The sequence below is a fragment of the Pavona decussata genome, unplaced genomic scaffold (genome assembly GCF_977016875.1).
Source record: "Pavona decussata unplaced genomic scaffold, jaPavDecu1.1 SCAFFOLD_75, whole genome shotgun sequence".
Classification (NCBI taxonomy): Eukaryota; Metazoa; Cnidaria; class Anthozoa; order Scleractinia; family Agariciidae; genus Pavona; species Pavona decussata.
The window spans coordinates 979292-999879 of record NW_028145493.1 but is presented as its reverse complement, the minus strand read 5'-3'; the positions used below and the strand labels follow the sequence as shown (position 1 = coordinate 999879).

Below are 20588 nucleotides of genomic sequence, written 5' to 3'. Positions count from 1 at the left end.
GGGGGGTTAAAAAACTACCCCATCTGTCGGGGGTGTGTGGATTGTTTCTGGAATAACCCAATGTTTGTAAATTATAAGTCATGTAATTTTAATAATAACCATTTTATTGCCTGTTATTTCTATGTGCAGTCTGTAAGAACTCATTGGTGCGACTTGCTCATGTGGCAGCCTTTGCTAGTTCAACGTATTCAACTGTGCTGGGGAGGTACGTCCAGTTAACAATCTCTGGCTTTTAATGTACACTGAGCTGGTTTTGCTTTTTGTTTGTTGTTGTTGTTGTTTTTATTATAAATACTGTGTTTATTCAATTATAACCGCCCTGGGCACTTATTTTTGGGCCCATGAGGGTGGGCGCTTATTGTTTTCCCTCATTTTTAGAGAATAACAAAACAAGGAATAACTGCAATTCAAGTTTATTTTGCTTCAACAAGACAAAACAAAGTGCAAAAGCTAATTAACATAAACAAACCATGAAAATATTATTTAATAATTAAAAGTTCATTGACTACCGTATCTAAAACCAATTTTGAAACACAACTTACTCCTCTTACGTCACGCTGGGCAAGTACAGAAAGAATTGTTTGGGGGGCAGGGGGTGGGGTGTGCACTTATTTAGTTTTTGGGCTTTCAGGGTGGGCGCTTATTCGAAGGTAGGCAGTTAATCAAATAAATATAAATCAAATATATATATATATATATATATATATATATATATATATATATATATATATATATATATATATATATATATATATATATATATATATATAATGTAGTGGCAGTTTAATGTGATCAGGTCTGAGCAATATGATGTGGATCCACATTTAACACACAAAATCTGCAGTGCGTGCATGCCATGCCACATGTACAATGCAGGGACCTGTTTCTCGAAAGTCCCAGTAACTTATCGGGCCCGATAAGTATTTAATATTTTTAAATGTTTTTCGCCAATTACACAGTGATAATACAGACATGGTGCTTGGCCAATGCTTTCATAGAATTATAATGACATGGTGACATGGTGCTTGGCCAATGCTTTCTTATAATTATTATAAGATTTTAAAATTTAGTGTTCAAAGCTAACAAAAATTGACTTCTGTTAAGAAACATTTACCATCAAAGAAACTTATTGGGCTCGGTAAGTTACCGGGACTTTCGAGAAACGGGCCCCAGGTCAGAAATCAAAGTAAGTGAACCAAACAATGCATATAACACACTCCTGTTAAAAATGCACACCCGAGTCTGTGTGTTTGACATAAACTTCTCAAACTCGTTAATAACTCAAAAGCCAGACAAAGGAAATCATGCAGCGTGACATGTTTGGATATCTGATGAAAAACTCCTTGTTTTTGCATCCTTGATTTCCCTTGAAAATCAGTTTGTTTGAGAAGTTATATCAAACACTTGTCACAGTGTTTCATCACAATATCAAAAGCCTCGAAGTTCATCAAAAATACTCCGCTACACCTCATATTTTCAACTCTCTTCTCAGTGTTTGATATGTGATGAAACACTGTGTCTTGTGTTTGATGTAACAGATCAAACATGAGGAAGAGTGTTTCCTCCGATTTCCAAACACCGAGAAGTAGGTTGGAAAAACGAGGCGCAGCCGAGTTTTTTTAACCAACTTCGAGGTGTTTGGAAATAGGACGTAACACTCTTTCGAGTGTTTGATATAGCTTCTCAAACTATAGATAATTCTTGGAGAAATTCGAAGCAAAAGTTCACAAAATTTTATTAAGATCACATTTCCAAACCCCCTTCACAGTAGTGATTTGCTTTGTTTTCTCTTCATGAATTATTTATGAGTTTGAGAAATATAACATCAAAAAATGCACGCACATCAAAGCTAATAATTTTACTATGTATGAGTCTGGTCACTGTTTGATCTAGTGTTCATCATTTTATTGTTATTTTATTTCAATGTTTTTATTTTTGTTTTGCTTTTTGCACAAGCAGCACTATTAACTGATTTGATGGAATCGGGCCACTGACCATATCGTAAATTTACGTTTTCCTGAAAGGCCTAAAACTGTGCATATATTTGCTTTTATTTGTTCTGAAGTGATTTCACCTCGTTTTGTAACAAATGGATGTGACATAAAGCGTCCCCTTTAAAAAATCTTTAAATTGCCAGGAAAAAAATCACCAAAGAAGTGTACAAATATCAGGCCTGTCAATTTCTAAGCTTACTGAATATTTTCCAAGCTGTAAAGGCCCGGCTTCAAAGACAGCAACTTCTAATTTCAATAGCCTTGGGGAACATCATCTAGAACCAAAATGTCATCAAACTTGTTGTGAAAATTTGTGACACAATGGACATCACAATAGTTGCTCAAAATGCTCTAGCCTTTAAAGGATAATATTTTTCCATCAGATTTTAGAACTGAAACATTTCTTTGACTTTGCTGTGCCCTACACCATAGGAACTAGCCATCAGTGCGCAATTTCATACTTTAGTGAATCTGGTCAATTCCCTGTTTACACTTCTGATATTTTTTTTTTTATTATGATTGACTTTGATAAAACCAGAGCACATTCAAATTGATTCATTCTGATTGTGTTATAGGTTCTGGAAACCCTTCAACCCACTTTTAGGTGAAACCTTTGAGTTTATTAATCATGATGTTGGGTATGCACTTATAGCAGAGCAGGTAAGTAAAAGTAACCTCTTACTGTCCTGACAGTAATTAGTTCTTACCTCTGCAAGATACATCTATGCAGTGAATAGCAACGTGAAAAATTTTAAGATTATCCTACATAACAGATTAGTTTTAAACAGTGGGTAGCAGTTGGTATATCCAACAAGACGTTTGAAATAAACATTTGAAAGACAAAATAGCTGAGAGCTGATGCTAAAGGTACTGATGATGATGATGATGATGATGATTATTATTATTATTATTATTAATATTATTATTTATTAGTAATAATTATAAATTTAATAGAAGCCTTGTACAAAAATTGAGTGCTTACAGGTCCACTTTATTTCAATCCAGATATTCTGGAGGTGGCAATTTGTCAGTCTTTTCTGTTAACAGTTAAGTGGTTAAAAAACAACACTGCATTTAATATTGCAGCTCCTATGGCAATAAACTCAGCTAGAGATCTCAAATTATAGACAAACAGTGACAATGTGATGTTCGGATGGCATTAAAATAAAGGGGGGAATGTGGCTCCTTGATTGGCATGACAGATGACTCCCATCAGTCTAGCATGGCCATATTAGCCTTACTCACCAGCGCTTGTCTATTAACTGTACTAGATATAGTTTACACTACAACTGCTGCCCACTGTTTAAAACTAATCTGTTATGAATCACTCATCCGCGATATAATGCGTGAGGAATTTAATTTGGGAAAATTATGTGGTGGCATTTTGCACCTTCGCATCTTTCAAAACCCTCAGAATTCCTCTTTTTAAGCCATCAAAATAGTCCTTTGGGTATTCCCAAAGGATGATTTCTCTGATTTAAACTCCCTGAATTGGGCAATTTCTGTCGAAGTTTCAGAGGCATAAAATGACAAGCAAAATAATTGACCCCACTTTAAAACTAGATACAATACAGTCTTATAGCTCGGATCAGATTTGAAGGTGTTGTGTTGGCTTAGTACAAGTTCATTTGCTGATAGATTGCCGTGTTTTGTACTGTAGGTGTCCCATCATCCACCGATCTCTGCCCTTCATGCTGAATCAGACCACTGGATTTTCTGGCAGGAGTACAAACTTGATACCAAATTTAGAGGACAGGTATTTGAAGTAGTGTTCTTGTAGTAAGATGATAAGTGAGTGACTATTGACTACAGTTTGCAGTGGAGGGAGTGAAGCATTTCTTTTTTTCTTATTTTCTAGTTTTTCAAGGTGATTCCAACTGGCATGTGCCATGTGAAGTTCAAGTCTGATGGGCATCATTTTTCTTGGAGGAAACCAGTCACCACTATTCATAACATTCTTGTAGGGAGCCTGTATGTGGATCAGGTTTGTGTACTGGTGATAATTTGTATAGCGGTATTGAAAGAAGGATCAGTGCGATCTGTGTACATTTTTTTGCATGGGACATAATTAAGTATATTAATTTCTTAAATTGAAATCTTTATTTGAAAAAAAAAAAAAACGTATACAGTAGATGATCCGTGGACAGATTCAAACTGTATTATTACGTGCATAACAAATCCATCCAGTGTTGCTACAAAACTTGCACAGATCTAAATTGTCTGCTGCATGTAATGATTTAAATAAATATATAACTGAGATTGTATTGGCACAATTAAAACTTAATAACCACTCAGAACCAAACCTTCACCAGTACAAAATTTGTATCAATGAAAAGTTGAACGAAAAAATATGCAAACTGTACTAGCTTTTACAGAGCCAAACTCAGTGTTCACTTCGTGCATATGGTAATTGCACAAATCCAAACTGAATTGGTTTCCACAATTCACAGTTTATCAGCGCATATTTGTATAAACTCAGACTTTACAGGTACACTAAAACTTGCATGAAGCAAACTGTCTTTTTTGTTAAACTTAATGGAAAGTTTGGTCTCTACATGTATTACCATTGAGAATTTGGAACTTTCACAAAACAGTGAATGAAAAATGAAGTTTGGCCGGTGCAGTGTCAAAAAAAAGTTGTACAGAATATTGGGTGCTTAGCAAGTGCACACATAATATGAATATAAACATTACAGTTATCCTAAAAAAATTATCTTGATTTATTACATCATTAGATGCAGTTAGAAAAGGCCTTTTTTGTACTCAAATTCAGTGTCCAATTATAAGTTGCCTGAGCTAGTCATGTGAGTTTCTTTTGTTCCCTGGATTTGTAGGAAGGAGATGTAGTGGTAACAAATCACATCACAAGAGAACAGTGCACAATACATTTTCAACCAGTCAGAAAAGTCCAAGAGAATTTTAAACGGCTAACAGGTAAATTGCCAGAGATCTATTTTATCTACACCGTGGTAGCAGTGACCCAATACTGGTATGAGTATTGCTCATTTTCACTTTTACATTTCTTTTGAGCCACCATTTTGGATTTTTTTATCTGAGGTAGTCCCTTTAGGAACAGACTGTAGGAAAGGACAACAGGGCTTACTGGTTTTTCCTGTGTTGCTTTTTTCCTGGTCTGTTAAACCATTAACCAGTAGATTACTGATAACTAAATGCTCCTCTGTAGACTTGTCTGTTGAAGAGATGCTTTGATCACTGCTGTCAATAGGCCATTTCTGAGTTGTTTTGAACCTCATTTTGAAAGCGAGGCTTAGTGCAAAGCATTTCGTATGAAAAGTAGTTTTGTTTGCATATGAACGAAAACTAATTTTCACAATAAAAGCTGTGCACAAATCCTTGCTTTCATAATGAGGTTCAAAGCAACTCGGAAGTGGCTTTAGTTATTAACTCTATCGGCATACAGTACATGGTGTGGTTTTGTGTCACAGGTGAAGTGCGGGATGTTGATGGACATGTGAGTTATCGTATTGTTGGCGCATGGGACACTGGCCTTGAATTGTTGTCAGTAGACGGTAAGGTGATATTAATTTATTTATTTATTTAGTTAGTTACTTTTAATTTACCAAATAAGTCTCCATGCTTAATAGAGTATTACAGACTGCATGCATGCAATATATTATTGTGAGTTACATCATTGGATTACGCTATTCCAGAGTTTTGATTGGTTTAGCAGTCGTGAGATATGGGTCATTATACCATGCCCCACAAATATGGTAAATCTCATTAAATCAGGATAATTTTGCGATATTTCGCGCGGTTGTTTTTAATAAAACAATTATTCCATTTGCGCTTGTTGGATACGAGATGACGTTTGCCTCGTTGACTATCTATCTCATATCCAACGCGCGCTCGTAGAATAATTGCAGTCTATATGGAATGAAAATGAAATGGTCGGAAGTGGATTTACTGACCAGGAACAGTATCATTGTGTTAGTTCTGAAGCGAGCCATGCCTTTTCGGTCATTTCAGATGTTAACGTGGATCCAGTTGACCTTTGGACCGTAAATAAAAAACCAGAAGATTCATTAAGGTATGCGTTGCCTGTCCTGTGCTGTTTTTATTTGAAGACCTATGAAACTAGAAAGTTTTGTTTTTCTTTAAAGTGTGGCTGATAGCGCACTGCAGGAGGGAGGATCGCAAAAATTAAAACCGCAAAAATTCTAAAGATGATTGTGTCTCTCGGAGTCGTTCATACTGTCTTCCTGAGCTTGGTTTAATTTCTGTTATCATGTACGTACAGGTTAGTTCAGGTTAGTTAATACTGAGCCACAGGAACAACTAAGCTCCTGTGTGTCTCCACATGAACGTTTTGATAAGAGACTGTAATTTTGGATGTTTCAGGCTGCCCGCCTCCAAACATTCGTCTTTTTTTAGGCTACACCATTTGTGCATCATCCAAAGTAACTCCAAAATGTTTCTTGTTAATTGCAGATTTTATGCCTTTACAAAGTTCACAATTCAGCTCAATGATCCAGAATATGGTAGGTGTGTTGTTGAATTGAAAGAATGATGCCACTAGTGTCAGTATTATTAATGCATGGCATTTGTCTTTACAGATGTGTCCTGCCATACTGACTCTCGAGTTAGGACAGATATACGCCTCCTAGAGTGTGGAAAGGTACTGTTTGAACTGAAGCACTGACGTTTGTAAGTTATTAGTGCAGGCATTGATACCATGTTAATCTGCTTATAGATTGACGCTTCTGCCAGCGAAAAGCATCGCCTTGAAGAGAAGCAAAGATCCTCAAGGAAGCAGAGGGACTTGACTGGCGAGGCCTGGTCACCAAGGTATGACTGACCGCGGCAAGCTGCGGATGTTTAGCTACTCTCCAGGCTACTCTCCCTCGCAGCCGTTTTTAGTGTCACGCAAAGCACCTCCCCACAAGGGGGAGGAGCGTTGCGTGACGACACTACTAACGTCTGCGAGGGAGACTATTTAAAAGGTTAAGCGTGATTCCAAAGGGTTAAATATGTAATTGTTCACAGTACCCACTGGCCTGTCGTTGTTCATCAAATGGGAACCCGCGCTTGTCCACTCTGAATGTTTCTACTTTTTTCCGTTCATAATGTGAGCCGGTTTGTTAGTTTTTCCATCGTCCTCGTTCTAAGAAATAGAAATTCGCGCGGCGCCTTTTCGAGAAAACAAGGTAGGCCCTTCTTTGTGGCACTCGCTACAAATGATGTCCTTTTTTTCTTGTAGGTGGTTTGTACCCAAGGAAGAGCCGGATTCCGGAACTTTCTGTTATATGTACAAAGGAGGCTACTGGAAAGCAAGGTTAAAGGGCCAATACCCTGACTCACCATATATCTACTGATCCCTGTAAACTGTGGCAAAGAACGAACCAAAAGATAAAAGCATGCCGAGTCCAAATTTCTTCCTTCATTTTATATTGAAAATCTTCAGTTGTTCTAAATTCTTGTATGAAGAGGAATTCTTGTGTAAAGTTACACTTGAGTTGTAATGTTTCGGAGATGTACTTTTAAAAATTTATTTCATTAAGAGATAGGTCATTAGACCATTATTTATTATTTTGAGATACAAAACCTACGAGGTATAAAACAAATGCTTATCTATATGCACTCCGGAATTTGTCACAAACTCGCATGGGAAATCTCGTGCCTGTGACCATAAAACGTATTATTCGGTTAAGTGTGTAGTATATGGCCGACAAATTACAATTTTTAACACTTTAACTTAATTTAACAATGGAGATTTGGGTCTTTAATTTAAGACCTTAAGCCACAGCAAGCTCAATCGAACAAATCCCAAGGAACTCAAAAGGCAAACATTTTGAAAATTATAAGATTTTCAGGCAACAAGTTCTCGACTTAAAATGGTCAGAAACAAATTTTGTACGAAGTCTTGGTTGCGTACCACCAAGAAAGGAATATACTTTTTCCATTTTTTGGATGAGGAAGAAGCAGAATAAAATATGGCCAACAACAATGCAAGTTGCCAAAAGCAGCTCCTGAGAAAAGGTGGTTCCATTTTGCCTGCAGTAGTGGCTTTACGAATTTTGTGGTAAAAGGCAAAACAATGGCTGCTTTAAATCTTTGATGACATTTCTTCTATTTTCGCTTGTGTAATTTTTGCGAGGAATACTAATCGATGTAATTGTGTCTTATTTGTCTTGACAACCGGCTGATGTTTAAAGCTGGCATTCAAGCGAGAAAGCTTTACCATCACTTGGTGAGCAACGGTGATCTGTGTCAGTTTCGACTGACCAAATACCTTTAATATTTTGTCCTAATAAGCGTTTTTACGCTTACTAACTTGTCGCAGGCGACGATTAAAACTCCCAGAAGTTAGAGTTGTCAGGGTTGAAAGCTTCTATTACGGCAAGATATGGCTCCAAAGACTCGAAATAGTTCCACGGGAGTTGTTTGTTTATGTAAGTTGAAGTTAATGACAGAAAACCTGTCAGACCGGTCTTGCAGAGTACAAATACCGTGAGATATTTGGTCGTTATTTGTACTCTACTTATTGGTGTTCAAAAATACTTTTCACAAAGAGAGTGATAATTTAGTTTGCTAATAGCCTAAGAAAAGTAAAACTGCCAATTCTTTTTGTTTTTGTTTTTTATTTATTTTTTTTTCTAAATAATTAGTAAAGGTGGATGACAAAATTCCAAGTTTTCCAGTCAGTTACCGATGCTGGCCTTTGTGATTATTCAGTTACTGTACTTCAGTGTGGTTTGCCTGTTTGTCGTAAACAGTAGTTTGTCCATTGCCGTGCAGGTGTGTATTAAATCCTTTAAGCTGCGGTTAATAACTTTCTTGAATTGTATACGTTGTTATTTGCCTGTGTATAATAAACATGTATCACGACTCCTGTTGGTTATCAACTTTATGGCGTTTTACTGCAGACCAATCACCCACTTGTTACAACACTTACGACATGGTCGAATATGCCGTCATGTCTTACCCTGAATCGCCCCACTTATATGTCGCATTCTTGAATGAATCGTTGTTTTGGTCAAAATCTGCTTCAATATTTGACAAGATACCTTTTCGCCAAATTAACAATAGTCGATGGCAGTTTCCTAAGGTCTATACTCTTATAGACCATAAAACAGTCATGAAATGTTCATAACTAAAATCTGCGGCGAGTGGTTTCACTGCCATGTTTTGGACATTTTATGGCTACGAGCCAATCAGCGCGCGGGAATTTGGACAGTTATCGTAAAATTGCTCTTAGATCAGCGAGGAAAATATTAAGTGAACAAAATATAATCAGTTTTTTAGCTATTTCTCTAAAATACACTGGAAAAATTTGCAAGAAATTGACCAATTTTTCAAATTGGAATCCATTTCAATCTTGGCCATCCCTGGCAGCCGAAGATTGAATTAACACAGTCTAGTTTCTGTCTATTATTGGGGTTATTGTTAACAAAACTGAACCAAATATGTTTTTTGGCCATTCAAAGTAACTTCACAAATAGGCGACACTGCCCCTTTGAAGGCGTTAGCGTCCTCGTTCTTTCCCATCTGAAACTCCCATCAGTCCTTGCCATACACACGAGAGATCACTGGGGACGACTAAGATATCTCTTAAAATACAAACACTGGATTGTAGCATCGAACAGGTGTTATTTTTTGCCTTTTTTCAGGCGAAGGTAAGCACGAGGCGAGAGCGGAGCAAGAATCACGCGTGCGTGCCTCCGCTCGCCTGAAAAACGCAAAAAAATAACGCCTGTTCTGCAGGCTAACGGGATTGACGAGCATAATGTGATCACCGGTTTGATTTAAAAAAACATAGTATGCCATTGGAGGTGAATTTAATTGGCCGTTATAGTCAATGTGAAATTAAACGCATAACAATTACAGATCAGTTAAATACATCAGATTCTTGCTACATTTGGAGGTATCTCGTATTATAAGATTGAGAGCAGAACACACTGCAGAACACACTGCCGGTAAACTCAGAGACTCCGTGAATTGTCATTGAGCAGTACGTTTTACCAGAAACTAGTTGGACTGTATGATTTGATTCTGTGATGCGCGTTGCTCGTGTAATGTAAAATATCGCACACAACTCTCGCCATTCAACATTGCCTACGCCTACAACGTAGGATGGATGCCGTAGGATTTCAAGGTGGCTAACAACGGTTTCTAGCACTTTGCGGCACTTCAACTTTGACGGATAAATACCTACACTATCAGTTGATACTATAAATGGTATCAAACAAAAGCCTAATTATTGGTGAGCAAATTATAGCCATTTTGTCGACTTTTTAGGTTACTGTAGCAACAGTATAACCTGTTGAGAACAGCCTTAATTTAGCTCAGTTTACATAGACCCACGCGAAGGTTTGAGACAAGGACGATACCACAAAAATGTTCAGGTTTTGTTTTTAGCTGTTCTTAGAATGATCTTGTTAATGGCCAGCGTATGACTTTTCCCTCTTCATTCTGGTGAGAAAAAGAGAACGGCAGCCGTTAGTAGTTACTCCAGTCTGAATCTACTCATTACATTTTATATCGATCAACAGCTGATTTCACTACTAAATTTTCTCCAATTATATTTGGCTTAAATTATACCGTGGCCACCCAAATAACTTTTTTTACAAGTTAGCCAATCAGGATATCTTCCTCCTTGTTCATAAAATACAAAACGATATTTTTCAATAATTCGTTTGTGCGTCACTTGCCTGTTGGACTTTGCAAGGATGCGTGACTGTTAATCAAATTCGCGTATTCTGATTGGCTAACTAGTAAAAAAAGTTTGTTGGGTGGCCACGGTAAGGCGCGTTGCACTGTAAATTGATGGTCCTGGGGAACTCATTTAAGTTGCATCAAAATATCCGTTCGCAGCACAGGTAACCGATTCCATTGTAGGCTAAGGTTTTGTGAGGTAGTTTTTATGACTTATCTTTCCAATAAAAAGTTATTTCAATTCGTGTGGTAGATTGATTTTAAGAAGTGATAAGAAACGATGGTATACAGAGGGTGTTAGGGTGGGGAGAATACATGAGATTTGACCTTCTCTAATCAAAACGCTTCAACCTCAATCGCCTGCGGTTTCAGAAAAATGATGATAAAAAAAGACACAAGCTCAATGAGCTTAGGTGACTTACACTTGGCAGACATAACAGCAGACGAACAAAAGAAGAAGTACAGCAATCACGAGAACAACTAAGCCCACAGCTGCCAAAATAATTATCGTATCTCTGTCTTTTTCTGCAAAGAAAGATCGGCGTTAGTATAAACAGATAAACACACAGCGAGACACAGTTATTACTTTAAAAATACGGGAAACTGTTGTTATTCTCCATAATACTGGAGAAAACTCAACTTATCTCGAGAGAATAGTTACGTTACTTGAAAGATGATAACATAAATGCCGCACTTTATGCCAGTTGTTCTACCACGGAACAAAGCTTACCGCTCCGGCCAGGCCAAAGTGTTCCTCTCTACTTTATAATAATAAATACGCAGAATGCTTCAAGCGGAAAATTAAAGCCATTTTCTCTAACAGGCCATACATCATGTATTCATTTTAGGGCTCACACTCTATTCACGCTCTCCGTTTTTGGAAGAGGATTAGTACGACAGTCGGTACATGTATGGGGCTGTGTGGAAATCTTTTTCTTACCGCTCTACTCTACTTTGATATTTCGCTTGATATTAAAGAACATTACATTCTTCGTTCTGGGTGATTAATATCAAAAGTAAATTCCCTCTCTTGTTATGGCATGCACTCGATTGTTAAATTTACACCAGAACATTCCTAGAACACATGACGACAGTATTTATACTCTAATCGCAGTATAATGTGGAACAACACTAAATTCCTGCTTTAACCGTAATCTTTCGCTGACTGGTTCTTTAATTATCAAACACTACCACCAACTTGTATTGTTTTGCAAGTTTGTCTTCAAATGTTCTTATTCCGAGGAACAAAGCTTACGCTGTTTAATGTGTACTGTGTGTAGGCTTGTATTTAACAGAGTAGCTCTGGTAACAAATTTAAAGCGTCATAATCGAAAGTCTCGGACTCTAATTACGACTGAAATAGAAAAAAGCAAATCTGAAACGAAAACATTCACTGCTCATAGTCGAGAGACAGAACATTGTTAAAGTTACCTTCATCAGTTTTAGCTGCTTGGCTAGATATACAGAGGAAAAGAAATCCAATGAAATGAAGAATCCCCATGGTTGACTGATGTAGTTTGTCGCGTTTAGTCTCAACAAATTGAATACTAATCAGGAGATCAACTTTTAAATCGGCATGTACGAGAGTCAACCGATTGTCTGCAAATTAATTCTTTCGCTCATAAACTTAATTATGCCAATATTTGAGCCCTCTGGAGACCGAATGCCTTTGTTTTTGGTTTCCAAAAACAACAATAAGCCAATGGCATCCTTCCCTCCGGCATTTAAACTTTCACCTTCGTCAATAGCTTTAACACCGACTGTCAGCAGATTTACATGAGAAAAATACACCCATGCAATTTCTTAATTATGCTTTTGATTGTAGAATAATGCCGGCCATCTTGGACTGTTTTACATTTTAAGTGTCTCATTACCTGGATGTAAACAGCCAAACTCTCAGTGTCAACTCAATAGTGCGCGGAAACGTGCATAAAAAATGGTCTCTCAACCTTTCAATAGTTTTAACACTTGCTGAGGAATATTTTGATGTCAGGTACAATTTTAATCCAAAGGACACGTCGCGTTCGTAACCCGGGGGGGGGGGGGGGGTGGGGGTACTCGCTTATATGAGCTATACGGGGATGTGCCGCTGGATAGGGTATGGTTGTTTGCCCCTCTGCCCTGAACAGGGTATATAATTTCAAGTGAGTCGGTCCTGGACCCGTTCTAGACAGGGTATGGTTGCAAGACTGTCGTCGAGTATAATCAGAGACGTTTGTGTGTATTTATTTTAGTGAACAATGCTTCACGTCAATTAAGTTTCCACCTTAGCCTTCACGGCTGTTAATGCCAAATTTTTTGGATTTTTCGCCATTACTTCTAGGGAATGTATTATTTTATCTGTTGTGATTGGTGTTCGCGTTTCAATGCGTGGAACATCACGTCCGGTAAGTGACAGTGGGCCTTTAAATTACTTGTGTAAAGAAAGAGATGTTGTCCTTTGTCCTAAATAGGGTCTTAAAAATAAGGGGCGTTGTCCTACACAGGGTAGGTATTTAAGGTTATTTACGTCCTAAACAGGGTCAGGGTCTCAAACTCCCAGCGGCACCCCTATACCCAAACAACCCTCCATGTTTCCTATTAGCCAAGTAAGATATGGACATCTGGCCAAAATGACAAAAATATGATATAATTTCCTCGACGAGACGTCACAGGAGCTGATTTCCTGTTAAGATGACGTCAAACCGTGCACTGAACCCAATTAGCCGTGAAGTCAACAAAGTTTGTGAAAGAAACTCTGTGGTTTCGGGTAAAATGAAACTTGGGTTGTGTCAATTATAGGACTGTCAAGTATTGGTCGGTACAGTCAACTCTCGCCTTGCGGACACCTCGCTTTTACGGACATCCCGATAATACGGACAGCAGTTTAATCTCCGGCAAAAAAAGAATTACAGACGTTTGACTGAAATAAATTCCCGCTATTAGGGACTCTCGCTATAATAAGGGCACTAGCTCGCGGTCCCGAGGTTGTCCGCAATAAAGGGAGTTAACAGTATGGTTTGGGAGCCAAGTGTAGACCGGCTTCTTTCGATGTCATTTGTCATTCTCCTAATACAGTGTAATTTTGTTGTGGCTATGCGGGAAAAGCTGATCTTAGCAATGGCTGTTGGGAATCCAAAAGAAAATTGAGTAAACCACGCATTTTTTTAGAGACTATTAAGCAACAATAGCAATGTATCCAAATTGAAGGAAAAATGTGTAATTTCTTTTTACATTCCAAAAGCTCATGGTAAGACCTGCCTTCTTCTGCATAATCATAGAAACTTATAGAACGAATCTTTGTTTTAGTATGCACCACCCTTTAAGAAACAGACGGCCCAGATGCACAGTTGCAAAAGAAGGCACCGGCCCGAACTCGTCGTAAGTGTTTTATACACTCTTTTTTATATCAGAACATCTAATTTGGGGCTGAAGCTGAACGTTCTTATTATTTTTGGCAATTTGATCCTGAAAACTTATAAACTGAATGTTCTTAGTTATCTGTTATAGTATTTTCATAAATCTATGCGGACGTGACCAAGTTAATTGGACAATACAGACTGAATTTTTACCTGTATTATTTTATTCCTGTGTATACTGTTCCTTTTTAAAACGTATAATCGTAATAAAAATTTTCTTGACTGACTCTCAGCCTGGATAATGTTCTTAGTATGTTCTTAAATTTTAGTTAATCTGAGCTTCAACGTTCTTATAAAAACAAAAGAGTGTATGTAACTAGTTCACTGTCACACAGTAATGCTTCAAGATCGCAACAGGAACCGTGGCCATATGTATCGCCTGCCGGCTCCCTTCAGGTTTGACTTAGACTTTTGTTTCCCTTTTGAACAACCGGACCAAGACACTGTTCCTTTCTATGGAGGGGTGGTGATGTAGTGTTCATCCTGGACTTTTGATCAGCGGTTCGAAGTTAGTTCTCCACTGCATCGTGTAGCCCCTTTGCGTTCCCTTCCCGCCCCACCCCCGTCGCACCCCGCACCCCCGATCCCGGTATACCTAGGGCCTTGAAACAGGCTGCGTGGCGTGGGATAAATACACAAAAGAAAAGAAAACACAACTGGAAAGACAGACTGAAAGAAAGAAAGGAAGCGTAGAGCAACCAATAAATTGTTTGTTCTTCATCACTTGTGCCAGGCGACCACTCTAGTAAGATTTTGTTTAATCAGTAAATATTGCATTTTTTGTGGTTATTGGCCCAGATTGTTATTTGAAGGAATATTTCGAAGCAAGGAAAATGCGATATCGCAAAGGACTGACTATTTCACAATAGACTGTATAAAATAACCTTGGCTCCTGCTCATACCTCACATGAAAAGAAAAACTTGCTGTCCCGAGCAGGGAGCCCGTGTGGGTTCGATTCCCGTTCGGGACATGTTTTTGTTTTTTTGTGTGAGGAGTGTGTCCAAAGCCATCTTATTCCGCCTTTCATTTAGTTCGGTAGTTGAAAATATAAATTGGTCGAAAAGCAGACATGAACTGTGATGTAATAAAAACAATTAGTTGCTTAAGCCAAGAAATCTACAGTGTAATTAGCACGTAGAACGCAAAGAAGTTCATTGGATCAAAGATAACACCTACTTGGCACCCGGAACTTCGCACTTGTGGCGAAATGTACTTTTTATGTAGCGCCTTCACTTTCTTTATACAAACATAACCTTCAGAAACGTATTTCCTGTTAAATTCAAGCAAAAATTATTTGATCCCACATAATATGACATGCTATTCAACATGGCAAACAATAACTTACTTTGTTTTCATACTGAGTTGATTTATCATTCGTAAAATAATCTAGTCCTTTGGGAAATTACACACTTATTTAAGCAACACAAACAAGATTTTATTAGATCGCTGTATTTACAAAGATGTCGTTCGGACAGAGCATCGAAACCTGGGACACTTCAAATCAAGCGTTTATTCTGACAACTGTGGTACTAGGTTAGTGAACAAACCGGCTTTAACTAGCAAAGGACACAATACCTGCAGCTCACTGTGTACACAGGTTAATTATAAGAGAAGCTTAAAGAATGTGCGATTTTTATTAGTGTTACCCAAAACTTGACTTGAACATCCCAGTAAATCTACAAACTTAGTTTCCTATTACAGAGTGCAAATAATGTGTGACTTGTTTAAACTTCGTATTCGAATTGTTCTCTCGCCATTTTCTTAAGTGCTCAGTGGTTTTTTCCACTGGCGAAGAACTTTGGCACTGACACAGTCCTTTGGTTTTAAAAGAGTTCTGTGATTTTCCTTAATTCAATTTAAAAGTAAAAGGAAAGAAATTTGGTTGGAAGAAAATATTTAATCATTCCTTACTACTACACACAAGACAAATTTTTAATTGGTAACAGCCCATTCGCGAACACTACAATGCTCAACTGACAAATAAGTTAGTTCTTGTGTCCTTCAAATGGTCGCCTAGCCTTAGAGGTATTAGGAATACGAACTAATAGGAACCAGTTCTGTATCTCTGAGAACTCAGTATTGAATATCCCAACTGAATTAAAAACCCATTCATAGGAAAGTCATGTTTCCCGGATCATGTTCCCTCGTGTTTTTACTTGTTTATGCCTCAAATTCAAATAATTACTTCATTTCCCAAAGGAAATTGTATTAATAAAAGATACTTGTAAAAAACTAACTGATTTAAATTCTAGATTCTTCAAAATTTTCATTTCACTTGCTCGTTGAGAAGATAGAGAATGTTTGTGAACAGGTATTAAGTCCCAAAACACAAAATAATTAATAACTGTTGTAAGGTTGTTGATACTTTTTGTATCAACTATTGACATGAATTTGTATTTTTGTTTTGCCTTCTAATAAATAGGAATTGTGGCAGTAATTGGTTGTATTGGTAATGGCTTTGTGACAACTGTTGTAGCCATCTTCCAGCGGAGAGGCCGTCGGTCCAGCGTTCAGCTGTTTCTTCAGCACTTGGCCATCTCTGATCTGATGGTATGTCTCTTGTGCATACCTCTCACCATTTTCAGCAACTTCAATTACCCCACGGAATACAGCTCAACTGATAATGCAATATGCAAACTGTCAAGATTTGTACAGGTAAATATTCAACTGTAAACACAATCAGTTCACTTTGCAGTTGTGCCTACATTTCAGTGAGTACCACTTTGAATCGAGCTCAAGTCAGATTCCTCTAGAACATTTTTTCTACGGGCAGGTGAAAATAATAACCACAGGTGCGGTTATGTACGAGTACGTTATGCACTTTGTCTTTCTTCTATTATATTCTATTTTACTTTCATGAGTGCTGGACTATACGTTTAAACTCTTTCTCTGTTTTTCACAGGAAGGTTCATGTATATGAAAACCTTATCCTTCTCTCACACCAATAATTCAGTTTTCATAATGTAACTTTTGTCAGTTAATTGAGGTGAAACGATGTGAATCAAAGTTAAACTCGAAGTGAAAGTCGAAGTGAAACCGGTTACAAACCTGTTGTGAAGCAAGGTTTCGAAAACTAAAAAACTAATAACGAAATTAAGACTACGACATGTAACAAAATAAAAGAACAAAAACTGAAATGTTATTTAACAGTTATTCACCAACGTGGAGATGGATACCACTATTAACCAACTCGGTGAATAATTGGCTCAGCATATATCAAACCAGTGGATAGTCAGACCTAGTTAGGTAATTTTTGAGATTTATTTCAGACTATTTTCGAAAATACTCGAAATCGCGGACAACGCCAGGAGGTGTTGCATGTTTAAAACAGTTTGATTAACACGTGAATTAAAATTACACTATAAGCCTTATTTATAAAAGACAAGAAAATTGTGTAAAGAAAACTAAAATGTTTCACAGTTCAGTGTAGGTGTTTGAACATGGCTGAATTATGGTCGGTGCCGTGTTCGTCCAGCCGTACTCTTAAATACCTATTGGTACTGTAATGCCGAAGGCAAGACCGATGGGTTTTAAAGAATGTAACTATTATTGCACGTAACAATATTTTCAATCAGTTATGTTTTCTGGAATCTTTGTTAATTAAGAAACTCAAGCGCTCACTCAACGTTGTTATCAAGGCTGCCAAAGAACTTGCATGGTAACATTTTTGTATATTGATAGCTTATTAATATTCTTCATTGTCTTCCTGGTGGCCCTCTTTATGATTATAGTGCATTGTTTGTCCTGTTAAGTTTAACATTGGTCTTGTAATAAGAACTGAAATATTACGTTTCTTTTCTGTTTCTTGACTATACTTGCATGTTGAGTTCTCAAGATGTGTTTTGGAGTAGTTTATCATCAATCTGTTGGCGGGAAAAGGTATTTGATGGCAACTTTTATATTTTCTTTTTCTTATTAGTACCTGGCTCCAGCTATTTCCATCGCGTTACTTACAACAATAAGCATCGATCGCTACTTATCGTTGGCGAGACCAATGGCCTCTATTGCCTACCGACCAAGAGTACTTACTCCTCCCTGGATGATTCCTCTGGCATGGGTCTACTCTGTCATACAGTTTCTTCCAACATTTTATTTCGCTGAAGTAAGAGCCATCACTTTGTATGAGAACAAAACAGTGTATTACTGTGCTACTGTGCCAAACAACACTCTGCCTGGAATAGTTTACTTGATGTTTCTGGCTGTCGCATCATTTGCCTTACCTTTGTTAACAATGAGCATTATGTACTATAAAGTTTCAAGAGTTGTGTGGAGGCGACAGCGAGACCTTTCAATATCATCCACCGCTAGTGGCAACACGGCTGCGTTAAAAGTGTTGGTCCGTTCGAGGAAAAGAGTGACACGTGTATTGTTGACTGTAGTGCTGGTGTTCCTTGTTTGCTGGGCGCCATTTGTGGTTTATTGTGGTTTTATCGAAAGGAATCTGAGAGGATTTCCTAATCCTATGGATGGCGTAAGGCTTAGTCTGTATGGTCTGGGACTAGCCAATTCAATGTGTAATCCTTTTATTTATTTTTTCAACGTTGGAGGTAGACGAACTGAGACGATACGAGATTTGTATCTCGAGATCACTGGGAGAAGGAAGCGAAGGCGTTCATCAAGGAGCAGCAATCGAGGCGACGCCAGGAAAATCTCTAATACTACGCAGCTTACGTCACTGAAATACCTGAAAAACGGAAATGGTGAAAACAAAAATTACACGGCTGATTTTGAGCTTTGGGAAAATATAGACGGAATATGGCTGCCATTTAGTTCGTGGCCTCCTCTTGAAGAACTTCGTGAGTCTAACTTGTAGTGACTCACAGAACTACACAATTGGCAGAACGTTAACAAGACGCTAGTGTTAAGCCAACTGCCAAGATCTTCGCTTGTGGCATGAAAAATAACATTCCCTCCATCGGGTGCAGGGGTTTAGCGGGGGCTGAAGTTAATTTCCCGAATGAAGCATGAAGCATGAAGCATGAAGTTTGAGTCCTCACTCCCCATCTTGTTCGCACCCTGAGAAAAAAATTCCCGAGTTCGACTGGCAACTCTATAGTGTAGCATCTACTGCACAGGAAGATCGCAAGGCGAGAATTCCTGTGACGTTTTGACTCGTTTAAGGGGATTATTTTATTTCTTTTTCGACTTCCAAGGCTTAATTACATTGCACTGAGAAAATGGACTATTTTTTGTTACGAATTCACTGTTTTCTGGAAAGTAAAGAATCTTAAATGAATCGTTTTCTCAGGTCTGTCTGATCTGTTTTCTCCAATTTGCAGTCTGTTGAGACTTATTTCCAGTCACCTTTTTCAGGCATCAAGATGGAAGGTGGATTAAACAGATAACACGCAACGAAAAATATGGCGACGGGGGGAAAAGGTTTTCTTGTGCAACCAACTTAAAATTGTCAGTTGTGGAGCTGGTGCAAGGGCAGTCTTAGGAGGTGATTATATGGTGGGCAAAAAATTAGCTTTGTGTTTTTCTGTAAATTAAGTTTGTTGTTCATTAAAGTTTTGTTGTCGATTCTTGTGGTTGTTGCTGTTACCGTTTTGCGCATGTGCATAAACATCCGGGTACCAATGTTGCCCAAATACGGTCATGGTGCACTGAATATTCGTCGTCCGTAGTTACAACAACAAGCTTTATTTGCATGACTATAACAAATACAGTATTGCAAAAGCTATTCATAGCTAATTATTGATTCGTTAACTTTAAGATAATTAAAAATAACATAAAATAAAATAAAATAAAATAAAGTAACTGAAGTCTTTGCTTATTTTAAACTTTTCTCCTGTTTCTCACGGCCGAACCAGACTAATTAATCCTTATAACCTTAAAACTCCTGTATGTAAAACAAGCACTTTTCAGGCCTCTTACTTTAATCGTATTGTTAAGCTCTGGAACTATATCTGTAAATTTTCACCCCCTACCAGTTCTTCAACTACTGCTTCCTTCCGCAACTTTGTTACTGAGCACATGTTTCACCTTTTGCAAAATCACTTTGACATATTCTATCCCTGTACCTGGTCAATTGTACGATCCTGCTCCTGCCATCCCTAGTTTTTTTAGCGTCTTTTGGTTGTTTGTGTTTTAATTATTATTTGTATCATGGGAGGTGCCTCGCATGGGTCCTCGCGTCCCGTTCGCACCTGCCCTTTTGACCTTATCACTTTTCACGTATTTTTCATTTCTTTCTGTTTGTTTAATTTATTGTATTTATCATGTGTGATGGTCAATAAAGCTGTTAAAAAAAAAAAAAACTTTTCATACAGTAGAAGTAATCATTCCGGAGAGAAGTTTATCTCTCAATTCGAAGCACGAGGAAACAAATGAAATTAATTGAGTGTTTATAAAATAGTCTGTTGAGTTCATTATATGCGATAGTAAAGTTTCTTTTACTAATAGTCGTGTAAATGGAAGGCTAGGTTCTATTTTAGAAAAGAACATATCTCTTAAAGAAGAGTAACTTGGGCAATCTAATAAAAAATGAATTTCGTCTTCAATGGTTTTACGGTTGCAAAC

General features: G+C 37.7%; 2 protein-coding genes and 1 long non-coding RNA gene across 3 annotated transcripts; 2 read left to right on the top strand and 1 right to left on the bottom strand.

The window, feature by feature from the left end:
- Nucleotides 1–61: 61 nt before the first annotated feature.
- LOC146476695 (oxysterol-binding protein 2-like) lies at nt 62–8840 on the top strand. The gene is made up of 11 exons (XM_085114280.1): nt 62–205; nt 2570–2654; nt 3655–3750; nt 3853–3978; nt 4829–4928; nt 5441–5524; nt 5982–6042; nt 6444–6493; nt 6569–6630; nt 6706–6800; nt 7213–8840. Exons 4-11 carry the CDS (start codon nt 3877–3879, stop codon nt 7325–7327), a joined length of 669 nt encoding a protein of 222 aa, XP_084970406.1. The 5' UTR covers nt 62–205; nt 2570–2654; nt 3655–3750; nt 3853–3876; the 3' UTR covers nt 7328–8840.
- A 933-nt stretch (nt 8841–9773) lies between these two features.
- Nucleotides 9774–12340, bottom strand: LOC146476694 (uncharacterized). The gene is made up of 3 exons (XR_014865551.1): nt 12099–12340; nt 11090–11192; nt 9774–10424 (listed from the first exon to the last, which is right to left on the bottom strand). It is a non-coding gene; the product is annotated as an uncharacterized LOC146476694 (long non-coding RNA).
- Nucleotides 12341–15526: 3186 nt separating this feature from the next.
- LOC146476693 (tachykinin-like peptides receptor 86C) lies at nt 15527–18879 on the top strand. The gene is made up of 3 exons (XM_085114285.1): nt 15527–15599; nt 16489–16616; nt 17986–18879. Exons 1-3 carry the CDS (start codon nt 15527–15529, stop codon nt 18877–18879), a joined length of 1095 nt encoding a protein of 364 aa, XP_084970411.1.
- The last annotated feature ends 1709 nt before the right edge of the window (nt 18880–20588 follow it).